This window comes from Mesoplodon mirus (genome assembly GCF_964341445.2).
Source record: "Mesoplodon mirus genome assembly, chromosome: 2".
NCBI lineage: Eukaryota > Metazoa > Chordata > Mammalia > Artiodactyla > Ziphiidae > Mesoplodon > Mesoplodon mirus.
This window is the reverse complement of record NC_138977.1, coordinates 151,475,065-151,492,797: the sequence shown is the minus strand read 5'-3', so window position 1 is coordinate 151,492,797 and position 17,733 is coordinate 151,475,065. Positions and strand designations below refer to the sequence as shown.

General features: G+C 39.5%; 3 protein-coding genes across 8 annotated transcripts in view; 2 read left to right on the top strand and 1 right to left on the bottom strand.

Moving 5' to 3' along the window:
• AP1AR (adaptor related protein complex 1 associated regulatory protein) overlaps positions 1-6,013 on the top strand; it is a 31,468-nt gene extending 25,455 nt beyond the window's left edge. For all 5 annotated transcript variants that reach the window (XM_082641194.1, XM_082641193.1, XM_082641196.1 and 2 more), the window contains one exon: positions 942-6,013. In XM_082641194.1, the coding sequence (XP_082497320.1) occupies positions 942-1,207 (266 nt within the window). In that variant the 3' untranslated portion in view covers positions 1,208-6,013. The remainder of the gene's footprint in view (positions 1-941) is intronic.
• A 1,848-nt stretch (positions 6,014-7,861) lies between these two features.
• Positions 7,862-14,350, bottom strand: TIFA (TRAF interacting protein with forkhead associated domain). Of its 2 annotated transcripts, none has more exons than XM_082641239.1 (3): positions 14,057-14,350; positions 13,406-13,641; positions 7,862-9,354 (listed from the first exon to the last, which is right to left on the bottom strand). In XM_082641239.1, exon 3 carries the CDS (start codon positions 9,328-9,330, stop codon positions 8,773-8,775), a length of 558 nt encoding a protein of 185 aa, XP_082497365.1. In that variant the 5' UTR covers positions 9,331-9,354; positions 13,406-13,641; positions 14,057-14,350; the 3' UTR covers positions 7,862-8,772. The 2 variants fall into 2 exon arrangements, with proteins under 2 accessions (XP_082497365.1, XP_082497366.1); XM_082641240.1 differs by lacking the exon at positions 14,057-14,350 and adding an exon at positions 13,767-13,936.
• A 77-nt stretch (positions 14,351-14,427) lies between these two features.
• Positions 14,428-17,733, top strand: part of ALPK1 (alpha kinase 1) — a 138,207-nt gene continuing 134,901 nt past the window's right edge. The window contains exon 1 of the mRNA XM_082641095.1: positions 14,428-14,499. The gene's annotated coding sequence lies outside the window, so the exon portion shown is untranslated. The remainder of the gene's footprint in view (positions 14,500-17,733) is intronic.

Genomic DNA, 17,733 nt, shown 5'->3' with positions numbered 1-17,733 from the left:
TCCAGCCCCCTGCATTGAGAGCATGGAGTCTTAACCACTGGACCACCAGGGAAGTCCCTAGATTTAAATGTTCTTTTATTATTGTAGGATCTGATTCTTTAAGCTCAGAAAACAAAATTATTGGGTGTGTCTAGAGATATTCTCTTATAATCCCTTTTCCCAGATTTTAATTCTATTAGCAGTGTTGATTCTGCACTCGCAAATTCAAATTTATTTTCTGTCCTCCTTCTCTTCCTTCTGCCAAAATAATGTTTTTCTCTTCGAAGATTTTTGACACTCACTTTACTGATTAGTTTCTTTCTGTTCAGAATTAGATCTAGAACAGTTTCCCCTAGAAATGTCTCTACTTTGTTATACTAGAGTCAGACTAGCAAAAGAGCACAGACTTTGAAGCCGAACTGCATGGAATCTGTTTCTTGCCCCACCACTTCTATTGCTATGTGACCTTGGGCAAATCACTTTCCTCTTTCTGCCCTAGTTTCCTCAACTGCAGAGTTGTTGAGGATCAAATCAGTTAATATATGTCAAGTGCAAACAACGTTAACTGGAACCTAGTAAGTGCTGGAAATATGTATATTGTTATCATTAGAGTTATTATTATCTCTGAGAAATGAAATTGTCATCTAGGTAGGAAAGAAGTTTTGCAGACACACTAATTTGGCCATATAAGACTAATAGCAATTGAAATCCTCCATGCATTCTGCTTTACTTATGGCTCTTCAGAAATTTCGTCTTACTAGATTACCAGGGTTGTATCAAAACTGTCCTTTGTTGAGTATTAATGTTCACTGTAGGATTATACCCTAACATTTCCCTTAAGAAAGCCTTCCATATGACTGACTTTTTAAGTTAATTCACAAATCAAGTCTGATAGTTTAAGTCTTTTAATATAGCTCTTTAAATCTTTACTGAGATTTCTAATAACCCTGCCCATATAATAGGAATGAATCGAATGCTTCCAATGAGAGAACGTTCCAAAACAGAGGAAGACATTCTCCAGGCAGCACTTAAGTATAGCAGCAAGAAGACTGGAAGTAATCCTACATCTGCCTCTGATGATTCCAACGGGCTGGAGTGGGAGAATGATTTTGTTAGTGCCGAAGTGGATGATAATGGCAATTCTGAGTATTCTGGATTTGTAAATCCTGTGTTAGAACTGTCTGATTCTGGCCTAAAGCAATATGATGTGGATCAACAAAAACGGTAGGGAAAAATTGTGTGATCTTGTTTATCAGTTATGACCAAATGTTTAAAGCCAACTAGAATGTATAAATGGTTGTGCTGAGCCTTTTTGTAAGAGGGGAAGTAAGAAACATGTTATAAATGCTTATTAGGAATAGGAATGATAGGTTATATCTGAATTGCTTCAGAATTAAGTGCAATTTCATCATCTGCCTTCTGCTTTTCAAAAACAATTTAATGGTTCTGTCATGTTATTAATTAAATTTCTTTAACTCTTTTCTTCATAGAATCCTGTTTACTGTTTGTAGATTTTCAGCTTTTAAAATAGTTTTATTAATTTCACCTTGAATGCTTTCTTAACTCTGTTTCAGTAGCTAACTGCGAAAGTATTAAGGCATTTTGTGTTAATGCTCAGCAGATGTGAAGGGAGCATGAGGAGGGACTGCCAGATTCAGATTCAGAATAGTGTTCCGTTTTCCAGCATTATTTATTCCTATGACTTACTTAAATTTTATTATGTGATAGTAAGCACAATTAATTTGAGTAGATGACCCGAAAGAAAGGCCAAAGTATCAGTTTCTTTCTACACTTGTTGCATATCCTACTATAATAATGTTGACTCAATCTGAACAAAGTATGTGATATATTAAAATAATCTTTCAGAGTTTGGACACTTAAAGTGAGTAATCAAAAGATATTTAAGAAATATATATACTTAGGTTTTTTTGTTTGTTTGTTAGTTTTTTGCGGTACACGGGCCTCTCACTGTTGTGGCCTCTCCCGTTGTGGAGCGAAGGCTCAGCGGCCATGGCTCACGGGCCCAGCCACTCCACAGCATGTGGGATCTTCCCGGACCGGGGCACAAACCCGCGTCCCCTGCATCGGCAGGCAGACTCTCAACCACCGCGCCACCAAGGAAGCCCTATACTTGGGTTTTTCACTTCCTTTTCTGTGCCACTATAAATGAATATTGACTTTAATTGATATAGTAAATTTCTAGCTGTCATTTTTAAAAATTCTGTATTTCCAATGAATGGTCTTGAAAGATTTTACACAGAACATATTCTCTGTGCATGATTTATTAAGAAAGGAAAACCTGAAAAAGGTAATACGGGTATTTCAAAGTAAATAAAATCCTTTCTGGTATGAAAGAATCCATTGATTTTATTAAGCTTTCCTTTGCCTTGTAATACAACGTGCTTTAATGGGATGGAACTAAGTGAATCAATATATATAACTGAATTTTACAATATACAGTTAACTTTTCTTTTCTCTAAAGTTTACGTATCAATTTAAAAGGCCAAGGATATAAGACACTCCCTGATTGCTTGTCTTGATTTTGCTGAGGATTGAATATGACTTTAGTAAGCAAACTGTTTTTTCAATTTTTCCGTAGTGTTTTTTTTTCTTTTTCTTGCAACAATGACAGTGCATGTTCTCGAAAATATAGGAAGGTCCAGATATAAATAGTAACTTAAAGTTCTTGCTATACTTTAAAAATATCATGTGGCCCTTTCAATATTTGAACTGCTGGGCAATGACATCTATAGTTTTGTCACCTTTTTTTATCTCATAGAAATAAATATGACACTTTAAATATGTAAATATATTAGGTAATGCTGTTATTTATGTCTCAACATAATTTAAGTTGTAGCTATGTCATTGGAAATATTTTAAAGATAATCTATATTCACGTTGCCTGTGTTATGCTTTTTAAAGTTTGTATACATCAGATGTATATTTTTGGTTTGGCATAAGCTACTATTGTAATTTTTCTTGGCATTTTGTTCATAAAGAATTTTTTGAAGGAATGGTAACTTCTCAAAGATTGTGAATAAACACATTTTTACATTTAAGAATAATAAATTATTTGATTAATACTAGTTTTACTCCATAAACATGCAACAGTTTTGACTCCTGGCTTGTAATTATTTTATTAAATCTGCTATGAAGACAAAAAGGAATGAATTGGTAAAGCAGGATGGAACTAAACTTGAAAATGTGTTTAAACTGCTAAGAAAAGGATATCAATTTTCTTGCTTTGTATGTTTATGAAAAACACTAGAAATAACATTTATTCAGCAAATATTGGAGAATCTACTGTATCTGGTAGGGTGTTAGGGAGAGTGAATTTTATTTGATGTAGAATAGGAAGCCACTGACTTTTTGTAAGCCAGAGTGTACAGTGATCAGATCTGCATTTTTGAAAAATTCCTCTAGCTGCTATGTAGAGAATATGCTGTAGGAGGGCACAAGTGGATATATGTATAGTACTCCCAGAGGGACATGGTGTGGCTTGGATTGATAATTGCTATAGGAATGCAGAACAGATTACCTTTAGAGGTAGACCAAAAAGATTTTTTTTCAGTTTTATTGAGATATAACTGACACAGAGCACTGTATAAATTTAAGGTGTACAGCATAATGATTTGATTTACATACATTGTGAAATGATTATCACAATAAATTTAGTAAACATCTATCATCTCATAGATACAAAATTAAAGAAACAGGAAAAAATTTGTTTTTCTTGTGGTGAGAACTCTTGGGATTTACTGTCTTAACTTTCATATATAACATACAGCAGTATTAATTATATTTATCATGTTGTACATTACATCCCTAATACTTATTTATCTTATAACTGAAAGTTTGTACCTTTTGACTGCCTTCCTCCAAATTCCCTCTCCCCCTACCCTCCACCTCTGGTAACTACACATCTGATCTCTTTTTCTATTTGTTTGTTTGTTTGTCTGTTTTTGAAGTACAATTGACCTACGACACTATGTTAGTTCCTGTTACACAACATAGTGATTTGGTATTTCTATACATTTCAAAATGATCACCACGATAAATCTAGTTACCATCTGTCACCATACAAAGATATTATTACATAGTTATTGACTATATTCCCCACACTGTACATTTCATACCCATTACTCATTTATTTTGCAACTGGAAGTTTTTACCACTTAATCTCTCTCACCTATTTCTTTCCTCCCCTTACCCGCCTCCCCTTTGGGAACCACTTGTTCTCTGTCTTTAACTCTGTTTCTTTTTTGTTATGTTTGATCATTTGTTTTTTAGATTCCACATATAAGTGAAATCATACAGTGTTTGTCTTTCTCTAACTTATTTCATTTAGCATTATACCCTGTAGGTCCACCCGTGTTGTCACAAATGGCAAGATTTCATTTTTTTTTATGGCTGAGTAATAGTCACACACACACACACACACCATGTTTTCTTTATCCACTTATCTATTGATGGGCACTTTGGGTGCTTTCATATCTCTGCTATTGTAAGTAATGCTGCAATGAGCATTGGGGTGTATATATCTTTTCTAATTAGTGTTTTTGTTTTCTTCAGATAAATATCCAGGAGTGGAATTGCTGAATCATATGGTAGTTCTATTTCTAATTTTTTGAGGAATCTCCATACTGTTTTCCATAGTGGCTGCACCAATTTACATCTCTACCAACAGTGCACAAGGGTTCCCTTTTCTATACATCTTTGCCAACACTTGTTATTTGTTGTCTTTTCGATAATAGCCATCCTGACAGATGTGAGGTGATACCTCATTGTGGTTTTGATTTGCACTTCCCTAATGATTAATGTTGAGCATCCTTTTATGGCCTGTTAGCCATCTGTATGTCTTCCTTGGAAAAACGTCTTCAGATCCTCTGCCCATTAACTGTAGGGTAATGCATTCAGCATGGTGCCCTGGCGACCTTGCTCACTTTTGTATATATGCATAGCCAACACTCAACCATAGCCTGACCCAAGTCTTGACAGAAACCCCTACGATCCTTCCTGGAACATGGCAAGACAGGCAGTCTTAGAGGAGCCACCACAAGTCCATTTATCATCTGCCTCCCTGGCTTGCAGAAGGCTGCTGTGAGGCAGTTTCTCATCCTACTCCCTGGTTCCAGCGAGGCAAGGGATGTCAGCCTCACCCGCATTCAGGTACAGATGTAGGCTAACAAGACTGCTTGGTTGGAGTTTAGAGTTAGCTCCTCAATAACAGAGCTACCCTCCACTGAAGGCATCTGTCATCTGGCCCCCCCGGTTCAGTGTTAGCTCCGGACATCCCTAGCGACCAGGGATGCGGGACACTGACTCCTCACTGGTCCTGCTTTTGCTGTCTGTGTAAGTAATAAGGAGTTCATTGCCTTTCTGTTGGCCAAATCTATGGAAGTATGACAGCCAAACTAGCAGCTACAGCTACTCTTGACGATAACTTCTTGGTTTCTGACTTAATAAATGTAGTGGGAGGAACAGGTTTGGGAAGTTGGAGGAAATTAAGAGCTCTGTTTTGTAAAGTTAAATTTGAGGTACTTATAAAAAAAAAAACCTGAATGAAGATGTCTGCCAAGTAGGTGATGGGATATATGTCTACAGCTCAGAGAAGAATAGGTACAAGTTTAGGAGTCAGTAGTAGGTAAATAGTAATTTAAGTAATTATTCCAGCTGAGATCCCCCTGAGGAAGCAGACAGGCAGAGAAGCCCAATTAAGTGTTGCCCTTCAGAAGTCGGGGGTAGAGAACAGGCCAAAAGAAGCAGATAGGGGAGGAATTCGAGGAACCAAAGAATGTGGTGTCACCAGAGCCAGAAAGAGGAGTCAATGATATCAAATGCTGCTTGGGCACTGAGAGAAAGGGCAGGTGCATCAGCTGGGCTTGGGAACAGGAATATTGCATGTTCCATTTTTTCAAATGAAGGGATGGAAACTGAGAAGTATCTTGTAAGGGGTGAAGAATAAAGAATGGCCAGTGTAGACAATTATTTGAAAAGTTGCAGTCAGAGCAGAGAAATGGGGTAACTGGAGGGTATATGGAGTTGTGTGAGGGTTTTAGGATGCTAGAACTTTTAAAATGGCATAACCAGGAATTATGCCTGCTTTTATTTATTTTTTCCAGTAATTGGAGCACTGTGCGACTTGTGGGGATCTTTGTTCCCAGACCAGGGATTGAACCTGCACCCTTCGGTAGTGGAAGCGCAGAGTCCTAACCACGGGACCGCCAGGGAATTCCTATGTTACACCTTATTTTGACTGTCTAACCTCAGAAGTTTCCTGTTTTAAAATATTACTACCTTGATATGGGTTTTTGAGAAATGATTCCACTAACAGTATTAAGAAAGCCGTTGTGTTCCCCTGCATCTCACGATGATCTCTTCTACGAAGATGCTAGTAAGCAATGCCAAACTGGCTCATCTCTAGTCCCTCAGTGGCCTTCCACCAGCAACAAAATGTTGAAACCAGCATCAGCACTAAAACCGCTGCTTTCCTATTTTTTTTACCAGTGTCCCTGCCCTAAATGCATCGCTTAGAGAGATACCTGGCCAAATAAATATTTTCATGTAGGTTGGATAGTAGAATGATGAGTGATTGGACTTGGGTACAGCTCATACCAACTAGAAGCCCAGTAAATTCTAATCACAATTTTCCAAGTGCTCATCCTCCGTCATCACCTGAAATGGAAGATCTAATTGTTTCAATCAGGCTCCAGAAAGTAAAATAGTAACCTTACCTGTTACTTTAACAGATGATAACAATTACTGTAAGGAATTAAACAAGTGTTAGAGAACTGAAAATGTTAAAAGGGCCATGAGATAACATGGAATCAGCTACCAAATATATACACATGAAATGTGAACAGTTATCTCCTGGTAGTAAAGATTGTAGCTAATTTTTCCACAAGGCATATTAAAACTAATACTACACTCATGTTAGAGCCTAAAAGTAATGCTTCTTCAAGTCAGTCAATGCAGTAGGTAGTAGAGACAGAATCTTCTAGAATATGGTTATATAATCACATAGCATATGCGATTTCACCATTGGAAAGCACCCCCTTGTCATAAAGTTGCAGGTTCAAGAAGAGACTGCCTATGACTGTAACACTGGCACCAATTAATACACCCCTTTACTTAAAGAGCCCAAGAAAAATCAGTTTCCTGGGACAAGTGAGTCCTTAAGAGGTGAACAGCAAGTCTCACAACTTAGCTGCAGTACCTAGTATCAAACACCAACATTTTTGTTTGCCCTCACCCACACCCCACTGTGGCCATTTTTTGAGAAAATGCTTTTCTTATCCACATGGTCACTGACTGGAGCAGCCATTATTTACTTTTTTTTTTTTTTTTTTTTTGTTGTGCGGTACGCGGTCCTCTCACTGTTGCGGCCTCTCCCACTGCGGAGCACAGGCTCCGGACGCGCAGGCTCAGCAGCCATGGCTCATGGGCTCAGCCACTCTTTAGCATGTGGGATCCTCCCAGACTGGGGCACGAACCCACGTCCCCTGCATCGGCAGGCGGACTCTCAACCACTGCGCCACCAGGGAAGCCCTGGAGCAGCCATTATTTAACGTGACCTGAGGCAAGTTGATTGGTAGACGGGTGGGCACCTGACCCAAGCTGACCCTTCTCTTGGACTGGAATTGGGAGATAAGGTTCTCTTTGGGTGGGTGATCGGTAACATAGAACTTGGGAGCTACTGGTGGCCATGTGCCTCCATGCGGGGTGAGGAACAAATAATGGAGCCAATATGCATTGAGGGGCACAGCTGGATGTGTCTGAATCCCCAGCCGCAGCCTCTGCCTGCGGCCTACTGTAGTCCTCCCTTAAGAGCAGTCTAAAAACAGTTCCTCCCTTTCTTCAGAAAGAGTTTCAAAGAAAATGGTTAGAAAATTAAACTTTGACTTTATTATGTACACGGATGCTGTTAAAATTTTGAATTCATGGAATTTAAAACTCTGTAGTACATAAAAAACTATTTAAAATTTGGTAAGAAAAATGAAAAATTGGGAATCCCTGGCAGTCCAGTGGTTAGGATCGGCGCTTCCACTGCCATGGGCCAGTGTTCAATCCCTGGTCGGGGAACTAAGATCCCACAAGCCATGTGGTGCAGCCAAAAAAAGGGAAAAAGAATTCTAAACTTAAACACAGTGGTTCGTTAAAATGTTTAAAATATTGGTTTTAGATACTGAATACAGACAAGGAAAACGGTATTCTTGGGAATAAACAGTATAAGTCTAAGAGAAAAAAAACAGAAAATCAAGGTATTATTGCTCAAATAAGTCTTCCCATATTAAAACCACAATGACACACTAAAAAACATTATGCTCTGTTCCAATACTCTGGTACTACAAGTACCAACAGGCTACAACACCCATAATAACTTGTTTGTAGCCCTGACCTTGAAAACAAATGACTACTGTGAAATAATATGACCAGACCAAAACTTACAAACCAAAATGAAACAATATAAAACATAGGACCAAAATCAGGCATAAAAAGACAGTAACATAACCATATTTTGAGAACACTATTCCTTCATCACAAAGGATACTATTTGTACATTAATGCTCACAGATATACTTACAGTAATTCTTCACATATCCAGCAATGCAACAGGTGACTAAATCAATGACTAACACAAGTTACAGACTTCAAATGATAACACCAGATCTCAAATTTGACAAAGTAATAGATGACAGTAATATACTACACTAAGAAACTCTAAATAAGTGGAATGTCTGTGAAGTGTCTACAGAGTTCTTCATCCCTCATGATTCCCTTAGCCCTGTGCGTTTACCATTCATTTTCACCCATTTCTACAGGAGAATTGTTTTGGGTGGAACAGGATGAATAACTGCCACACTCACGTATGGGCTTCTGTGGTAGCCAGTTGTTTTCTTGCAAGAGTGGTCTTGTTGACAAAGAAAACTGAATCTCAAAAAATTCTAATGACTCTCCATCTTCCTTCTCCATCAGGAACTGATAGTCCCCAAACCTAACTAGGCATATGTGTGGCAGGTCCATTTTATTTAGGTAGCCCAGCTCCTTGTTTTCCACAATCAGATTGGTCTTCTTACTCATATTTTTAATTTCAAAAGAGAGAACTGAGCTATCAAACTTTTTAAATAGCTGCAAAGAAAACTGAACTCGGGAAACCTGTTTGTCCCGAAAGGTATAATGACAGGTGTTGGAATTTCGGCCAAATTTCACCACTTCGCTGGAGGGGAGTTTTTCTCGGTTAAAAAACCTTATTGATTGGAATATTCCATTTTGCTGGTGGCCAGGATGGTAAACAGTCATCTGGAGACAAGTTACTGTCTCTTCTGTGTCAGCATCTTCGAAACTGGACATGATGTACACCAGAATCTGACCCGCCTGCAACAATCAAGTCAGCACATTAGTTCACTCCCATACATCAGGCATTGAGATCTTTGATTCTAATATTTTGATGAAAATCTTCTGATTTATTTAGACTTTAAGAAAACAATACATAGGCAGGATACTTTCAGTTAATGAGTAGATATGTGAAATCTTATACAAAACCCCATACGAACTGGTGCATTACTCTTTCCTCTCTATTTTTCATTTCTAGTTTGACAGTAAGACCATACATATTAATCTAGATGATAACAAGGAATGACTATTGACAAAGCAATTTGGGGGGAGCATAAAGAAACTTCCGTTCCTTTTTCATTTAAATAGAGTGACTTGGTCCCAGACCAAACATGACAGCTGTACTTTAAACAGAAAATCAGGAATAAAGAAACGAGGATATACACATGAAGAAAACCTACAGTTTATTAACTGAATTAAAACTTAATGTATTAGGAATTTTGTATTGTTTTGGGTGGAACAAGATGAATAACTACCACACTCAGGTATGGGCTTCTGTGACTTTTGAGGTATTATGTATTATCCTGATTAAAGACATGTAAAAGTTATATACAAATAACTGCAACATTTGTCCTTTATATCCTTAGATTTCTAGTAGGTAAAGGGTTAAAAATAGTAAATGCTTTAAAAGTTTACTTTATTCTATAATTTTTTAATTTAGACATTACACACTTTTTATTTTAAAAAAAAAATCTCCATGAGGTAGTTCTAAATATCATAGTCTGTACTTGTACTGGAATTATTTATTTTTGTCAATGGTTCCTAATGACTGGACAAACTGTCATTAGCCACAAGCAGCTCAATCTAACTGCTGTTAACCCATCCCTCTAGAGTGCACGGCCCCGTGGTGCCCTCCACCTCCAACTCACTATATGTACCTTCAATAATCAGTGGAGTAGTTTAAGCAGTAAAACAGACAGAAGAATTAATTATTAATTATTAATTATTAATTATTTTGACCCAAAACTGCCATTTTAAAACCAATTTATTTTAAAAGAATTACACGCACATGATTTAAAAATTCAAACACTTAAAAAAGGATTTTTTTAAAGTATCTTTAAAGTATCTTCCCTCCACCCTAATCCTTTTTTTATTCTTCTAGAGTCAACCACTATAAATGTTGCTTTTATCCTTACAGAAGTCTTCTTTACACCCCAAGCAAAACTGTGTGCACTCAAAGACACATAACACATTTCTACACAGAGAAAAAAATTTCTTACACAAATAGGAACATACTGTATTTAGTTCTAGACCTTGTATTTTTCAATTAGTAACACAAATGGGTGATTTTTTCCATATCTATACATATAAATACACCTCAATCTTAAACAGCTGCACAGAATTCCTTTAATCTAGTGTGGTAGTAAATTATACCAGTAGGTAGAGTGAAGCTGAGTGCTCCCTGCATTTCTTAAATACTATACAGTATTTACAGTGGGGTTTGGGGAGCAATAGCCTTAAGCGAAGTTGATTTGTAGTTTTATTGGTTTTTGTTTGCCATCTATATTAGGTACTGGTATCAAAATTATGCTGGTTAAAAAGAAAAAAACAATGTTTTCCTTTTCTTTCCATGCTTGCTGCTATTTACTTTTAAAATACAATCTTCTGTTTTGCAAAGTTGTGTTGCAAAAACTCAAACTCAATTTATTCAATTACTTAACAAATAACTAGGCAAAATTTCTTTTTTATTGATTTAGAAACATATTTTAAAATTTACTTTCATAATAGGTTCTTTTTGGACATTATTTTACCGTATTGCCTTACCCAAGCAACAAATGTCCAGCTATAAGCAGAAAAAGAGAAAGGAATGCTCAGAGTCTTGGAGCAAGGGTGATAAAAATTACTATGAAACCAAAGGCAGCAAGAATTAACACACAGTGGGTAGAACTGGTTAATCACCATGATTTGAAAATAATTACAATAATAAAGTCGTTATTCAAGAAACAGACGGCTTAAAAGAATAAATACAATAAATCATGAGATGATGCAATTAGTGGTTGACAAGAAAACAATTAGCTGATAACAAGTAAAGAGCCTAAAAAGAAAGAGCAAGAATCTGTCATGATTTCCACCTTGTCTTGGATACACTGCCATCACTCTAATTCATTCTTGGACTTTGGACAATAACAGTTCCAAAAGGAGACCTGGATTTTAAAACATGGTATATTCTGGATACAGTCTTTTGGTAACACCCAAATTTGTGTTTTTGTGTTTTTTATATAACCTAGTAGCTTAGAATTAATTCAGTCTTTTGACAAAATCCACCATCAAGAAAATTTTGCTCCATACAGGCTCTTATGCCTAGTACCCAGGGGAGATATATTAAAGGAAAAATTTGGCATTCTGGCTTATAAATCAGTGGCTATAAGTGTCCTGGGGTGACTCAATTCTCAGCTTTTGATGAACTTCTGGGTTCACAACTGTAACCCGTGTTACTATCAAGTATTTGCTGTCCCTCACTACCAGGCCTATCTCTACTGGTTCTGCCCCTTTAGAAAGATGATACCTCCCACTCCAGTGACAACCATATCAATGAAATGTGAATGGAAGTAACATGAAGCTTATTTCCAAGCACAGGTTTTAAAAACCACCGTGTAGATAGACCTGCCTCTTCTCTTTCCGTATACCACATCGGTGGTCCACAAAAGTAGCAGCTCAGCGTGGGGTCCCAGAGGGAAGGGCCAAAGACAGAGCCATAGAGACTCATAAGCAAAAGTTAACCCTTCTTGTAAGGTGTTACTGAGCCATAAGGTACCCTGACACATGCACTCACCTATCTTATGAATGTATGAAACGATAACAAAGCCTGACAGTAACAAAGGCTGCTACTTACTGTATGCCTTTCATGTGCCAGGCACAGGGCTAGCCCTTTATACGTACTGTCTTACTTAATTTTCAAAATAACGCTACGAATCACCGCTTCACAGATGAGGGAGCTAAGTCTCAGAGGGTTTATCTAAGTAGCCCAGGTCACAAAGACAGTGTCAAAGGCAGGATTCACACAACGGAAATGCACCCTCTCTCTTGCCCACTACAAACATTACTCCCAAATACCAGTTACTTCACAAACTATAGCAGCTACCCAGTAGAGAAGAGGGCCACGGAGGTGTCTGTCAGAACGAGCAGGACACCAACCTAGAATCTAATGCTGGGGAGGCAAACACACTGTTACTGGCTCCTCATAAGAGGAAGAGGCTGTGAAGCACCAGGTTACTTCGATTATCAGTTAACCTTAAGCCTGGGTGTATGGATGTTGGCAGGTCACTAATAATTATGGCGGGTTGTTAGGGAGCTCCAAAGGTGAGAAAACCATGGTATCTGACCTCAAGGAACTCAGAAACTAACTTATTCATTAGCTTGCAGAGTTGCAAGTTCCCTCTACAAAGTGACCTGAATCTCTGACATTTCAGAGTGGTCAGTAGAAAAACAGAAAAGACAGAAACTAACAAAAAAACCTAAAATAATAAAATTGTTGGATTTTTTATTTTAAAAGTCACTAGCGTGCAGGTGCTCAAAAGCAGCTTTTTCAAATCTGTTTGGCCTAAGTTATCAAAGAAACATAGTAACAATGAGCTTATATAGTGGTATTATCAGTGGTTACCTCTGGAGAGGGAAACTGGGATTGACGGTGGAAAGGAGACTTGTCACTGCACACACTGTACTTTCGGAATTTCATACCATGTGCATCTAATATCTATTCAAACATATAACAAATATTTTCTTTACAAAGTCACAAACCATCTGATTTTTATGGAACTAAATGGAGTTGGAGATTATCATCAAAGTGGGTTTAAACCATGATCTCTGACATCAAAAAGCTGTAAAACAGTGTAATGATGTCTAACATACAGTAATATTTGTATTAACAAATTAACTACAATAACTTTGCAGGCACTGAGCTAACAGAAAGGGAAGAGAAACTTGGAAGCACAGCAAAAGACAACTATCCTGACCCCCCTCACCAGGTCATCACCCTGTAGTGTGGCTTTGAAGACATCCGTGAACGCTGTTGTTCAGCAGAATCAATACTTACTTAAGCAACAGGTCTTGCTAAAGGAGTCGTGAAAACCAAAATCAACAGGAGGAAAACCTTAGTAAAGCTCAGTTTTTTCCAGAGACGATGTCTTCTTTCTCCCACTGTGCCTGATTGGCCTGTAGCCAGCCAACATTGCAGAGTTCGGTTCTCCGTGGCTGCGGACTTCCGCTGCGAGGCTCAGGGTGTATTCTCGCTCCAGAAAATTTGGGAAATTCCTCCTTTCAATCTGAAAGCTGGAGAAAGTCCCAGGAAACAACGGATTACGTTATTTTCCTAACCAAATAGGCTGAAGCAAGGCAGGTCTACATGCAACCGATCGGTGAGCTACACTTCATAAATGGAATTCCTTTTTGTTTACTGATTGGGGGGGAGAACTTTGCAAAGCACAGGAAAGTACAAGGAAAACCCATCTCCAATATTTCCTTTCAGTGCTCCCTTGCTCCATTTATAAATACTCCTATAGTTTGTAAAGCTGGGATCACGCCGTAAATAATCGCTCGAGCGTCTGCCCGCAGCCGCGTCCGCAGGAGGAGCAGATGACTCTACGCAACGCCCCGGAAGACCTCTCGACAAAGCTTCCCTCTCCGGGCGATAAACAGAAAAGACGCAGTCCCCACTTTACACCCCAGACCGCCCCTAGACAGGTACCTTGGGGTCCCAGAGTCCGTGAACTTCCCTTTGCTTTCCGGGCTCGGCACGAGGTTAATGGACGCGACCTGGCGGAGGCCCTGGATCGAGGGGTGGTCACCGCCCGCCGGCCGCGCCGCCGCCACTGCGGTCTGGGGTGCGAGGACGGGGAGCCGGTGTGAGCCGAAGCGGAGGGACAGGGCCGAGCGGGGAGAGAGGGACGCAGACGCAACCCAGCCGGGGCCGCGGGGGGCTGCGGCTTTCAGACGCGGCGGCGCGCACGGCGACTCCTTCAATCGGCCGGCCGAGTGCGCCCCCTCCGCTGAGCCCTTAAAAACGAAAGCGCGGAGGTTCCCAGACTCCGCCCGGGCCTTGCCAGCCCCACCCCGCCCCCTGCCTTCTCCGTCTCCGACACTGCCCTGTCAGACCAGAAAGCCCAGCCTCCAGGTCGGGTGGGATGCGAGGTAAGACGGCGAGGACCCCCACCTCCCAAACGAGGGCCCCTCCGAAGAGGGTGTGGCTTGCGAGCCGGAATTTGAAAAGGGGACTGAATCACTTCAACATTAAGGGCGACTTCCCCCCACACACTGCGAGTGTTGGCCTGGGACCGGCGTGGGGAGAGGCGAGGAGTTGAATTAACCATCAAGCAAGACAGTTGCGGGGCGCACGTTATTCTTATGCAGTCCTCACAGTAGGGAGAGTAGGTCCACTTTACAGATGAGTCAACTGAGGCCCAGAGAGTGATTAAGTTTCTGAGCGAGGAAGAGGCAGAACTTGCTCCAGAGCTCGTGATCAGCCTCCTGGTACCCATGGTGCCCTCACCTTACACCCGAGCGTTCAGGCGCTCCCTCTCTCCCCATCTACCTGAAGGCAGTCCTCAGTCAACACCCAGGGTCTCGGGTTCCAAAAGTAAGATCTAGTACCTGGTGCAACAGGAAACACTCAACCTCCCAGGAGTCCTTTATAGCTTAGAGTAAATAAGATGATACTATTTTCCTGCCTCAGGGAGAAGATCTGGGATGAACTAAAGGTGGAGAGAGCCTAAAGACAATAGGTGTCTAGAGGGAGACAGAAGACTGTATGAAGAGAAAAAGGGCTGAGAAGAGCAGTGGGGGGACAAAGCTTCTGGTGACCGAGGTCATACTGGCTTACTTACTTCAAGACTTGGGAAACCGCCCACCAACTCTGGTAAATGTCTGATGGAAGCCGCTCATTTGTCTGGGTTCCGTCCTTGACTTCAGGAGAGGGCTTGTTTATGGGTCCGTTTCACTGGCAATAACAATGATGCTTGCTGCTTCACCACTTGATAAAGAGGTTCTGAGGAGGGGTTAAGTATTGAACTCTCAAAGTTACATGTAATCAAGAACCATAAGCATGAGAAAGGACCGGTGCATATACAAGTGAGGCAGATTCCTGTAAGGTTGCAATTTTGTTCGTTAATCATCAACACTTACTATTTCTCCCCTGAAAGATAGTCACAGTATCTTTTTCCAGTCAAAGAACATTAGAGCAGGTGGAAGATAAGACATGCAATTTGACTACACCAATAAACTCACGCAATGAAATAGTATTACTGGAATTGGAGTTTCTGATCTCTAACCTTTAAAATTAAATGAGATGTGAAAATGCTTTATAAACTGCAAAGGACTATTTAAGTAGGTGTTATCGATAACACTAATCGAGAAAACGCAACAACTGTTAAAATTCATGATGCTGAACATTATTCCATTTTTCTCTTTCCTTTAAGATGACTTATTTAATTTACTAAATGACCCAAAATGAAATTTGAATAAGCCCTCAATTCCAGATCAGTATCTAATCTCAGTAATGGTTTTCACCCTCTGACAACTGGTTAAAAACAATGGGCCTTGAACCGAAAATGGCTTGTGCAAGTTGAGAAACAGCCAAGAGTGCACATATGAAAAGTTTCTGTTCCTTAAAAGTTTGAAGGGACAGTTAGTGGTGGCTACCTGCTCCTGGTTTCAAACTACATATACTATACTACAAAGCTTTATAATCAAAACCGTATGGTACTGGCACAAAAACAGACACAGATCAATGGAACAGAATAGAGTCCAGAAATAAACCCATGCACCTATGGTCAATTAATCTAGACAAAGGAGGCAAGAATATACAATGGGGGAAAGACAGTTTCTTCAATAAATTGTGTTGGGAAAACTGGATAGCTACATGCAAAAGAATAGAACTAGACCACTTTCTTACACCATAGACAAAAATAAACTCAGGATGGATTAAAGACTTAAATGTAAGACCTGAAACCTAGAAGAAAACATAGGCAGTGTACTCTTTGACATTGGTCTTAGCAATATCTTGGGGGTGTCTGTCTCCTCAGGCAAGGGCAACAATAGCAAAAATAAACAAATGAAGGAAGGTACATCAAACTAAAAAGCTTTCGCTCAGTGAAGGAAACCATCACAAAACAAAAAGGCAACATACTCAATGGGAGAAGATATTTGCAAATGATATATCTGATAAGGAGTTTGTATTCAAAATATACAAAGAATTCATACAACTAACATCAAAAAAACTAACATTAAGGAAAGGGTAGAAGACCTAAATAGACATTCTTCCAAAGAAGTCAATACAGATGGCCAACAGGCACGTGAAAAAATGCTCAGCATCACTAATCATCAGGGAAATGCAAATCAAAACTACAATGAGATATCACCTCACATCTGTCAGGATGGCTATTATCAAAAAGACAACAAATAAATATGGGCAAGAATTTGGAGAAAAGGAAACCCTCCTGCACTGTTGGTAGGAATGTAAATTGGTGCAGCCACTATGGAAAACAGTATGGAGAGTCCACAAAAAATTAAAAATAAAACTACCATATGATTTAACAATTCCATTCTGGGGTACTGATCCAAAGGAAACGAAAACACGAATTTGAAATTGTATATGCACCCCAATGTTCACTGCAGCATTATTACAATAACCAAGATATAGAAACAACCTAAGTGTCCACCGATAGATGAATGGATAAAGAAGATATGGTAAATATATACAATGTTATATTAGCCATAAAAAGAATGAAATCTTGCCATTTATGACAACGGCATGAATGGATTTAGAAGACATTATGCTACGTGGAATAAGTCAGACAAAGATCAATACTGTATGATTTCATTTATATGTGGAATCTAAAAAAAAAGTGAACAAACAAAACAAAACAAACATTCATAGATACAGAAACCATACTGGTAGTTGTCAGGGGGGAGGGGTATGGGAAGGTGGACAAAGTAGGGAAAGGGGATAAAGATGTACAAACTTGCAGTTATAAAATAAAGAAGTCACAGAGATATAACATACAAGATAGGGAATACCATCAACAATAGTGTAATAACTTTGGTGAGAAATTGTAACTGGACTTATCATGGTGATCATTTCATAAAATATAACAATATCGAATCACTATGTTGTATACCTGAAACTCATATACTAAGTCAACTGTACTTCAATTTAAAAAGATTTTAGGGCTTCCCTGGTGGCGCAGTGGTTGAGAGTCCGCCTGCCGATGCAGGGGACACGGGTTCGTGCCCCAATCTGGGAAGATCCCACATGCCGCAGAGCGGCTGGGCCCGTGAGCCATGGCCACTGAGCCTGCGTGTCCGGAGCCTGTGCTCCACAACGGGAGAGGCCACAAGAGTGGGAGGCCCGTGTACCGCAAAAAAAAA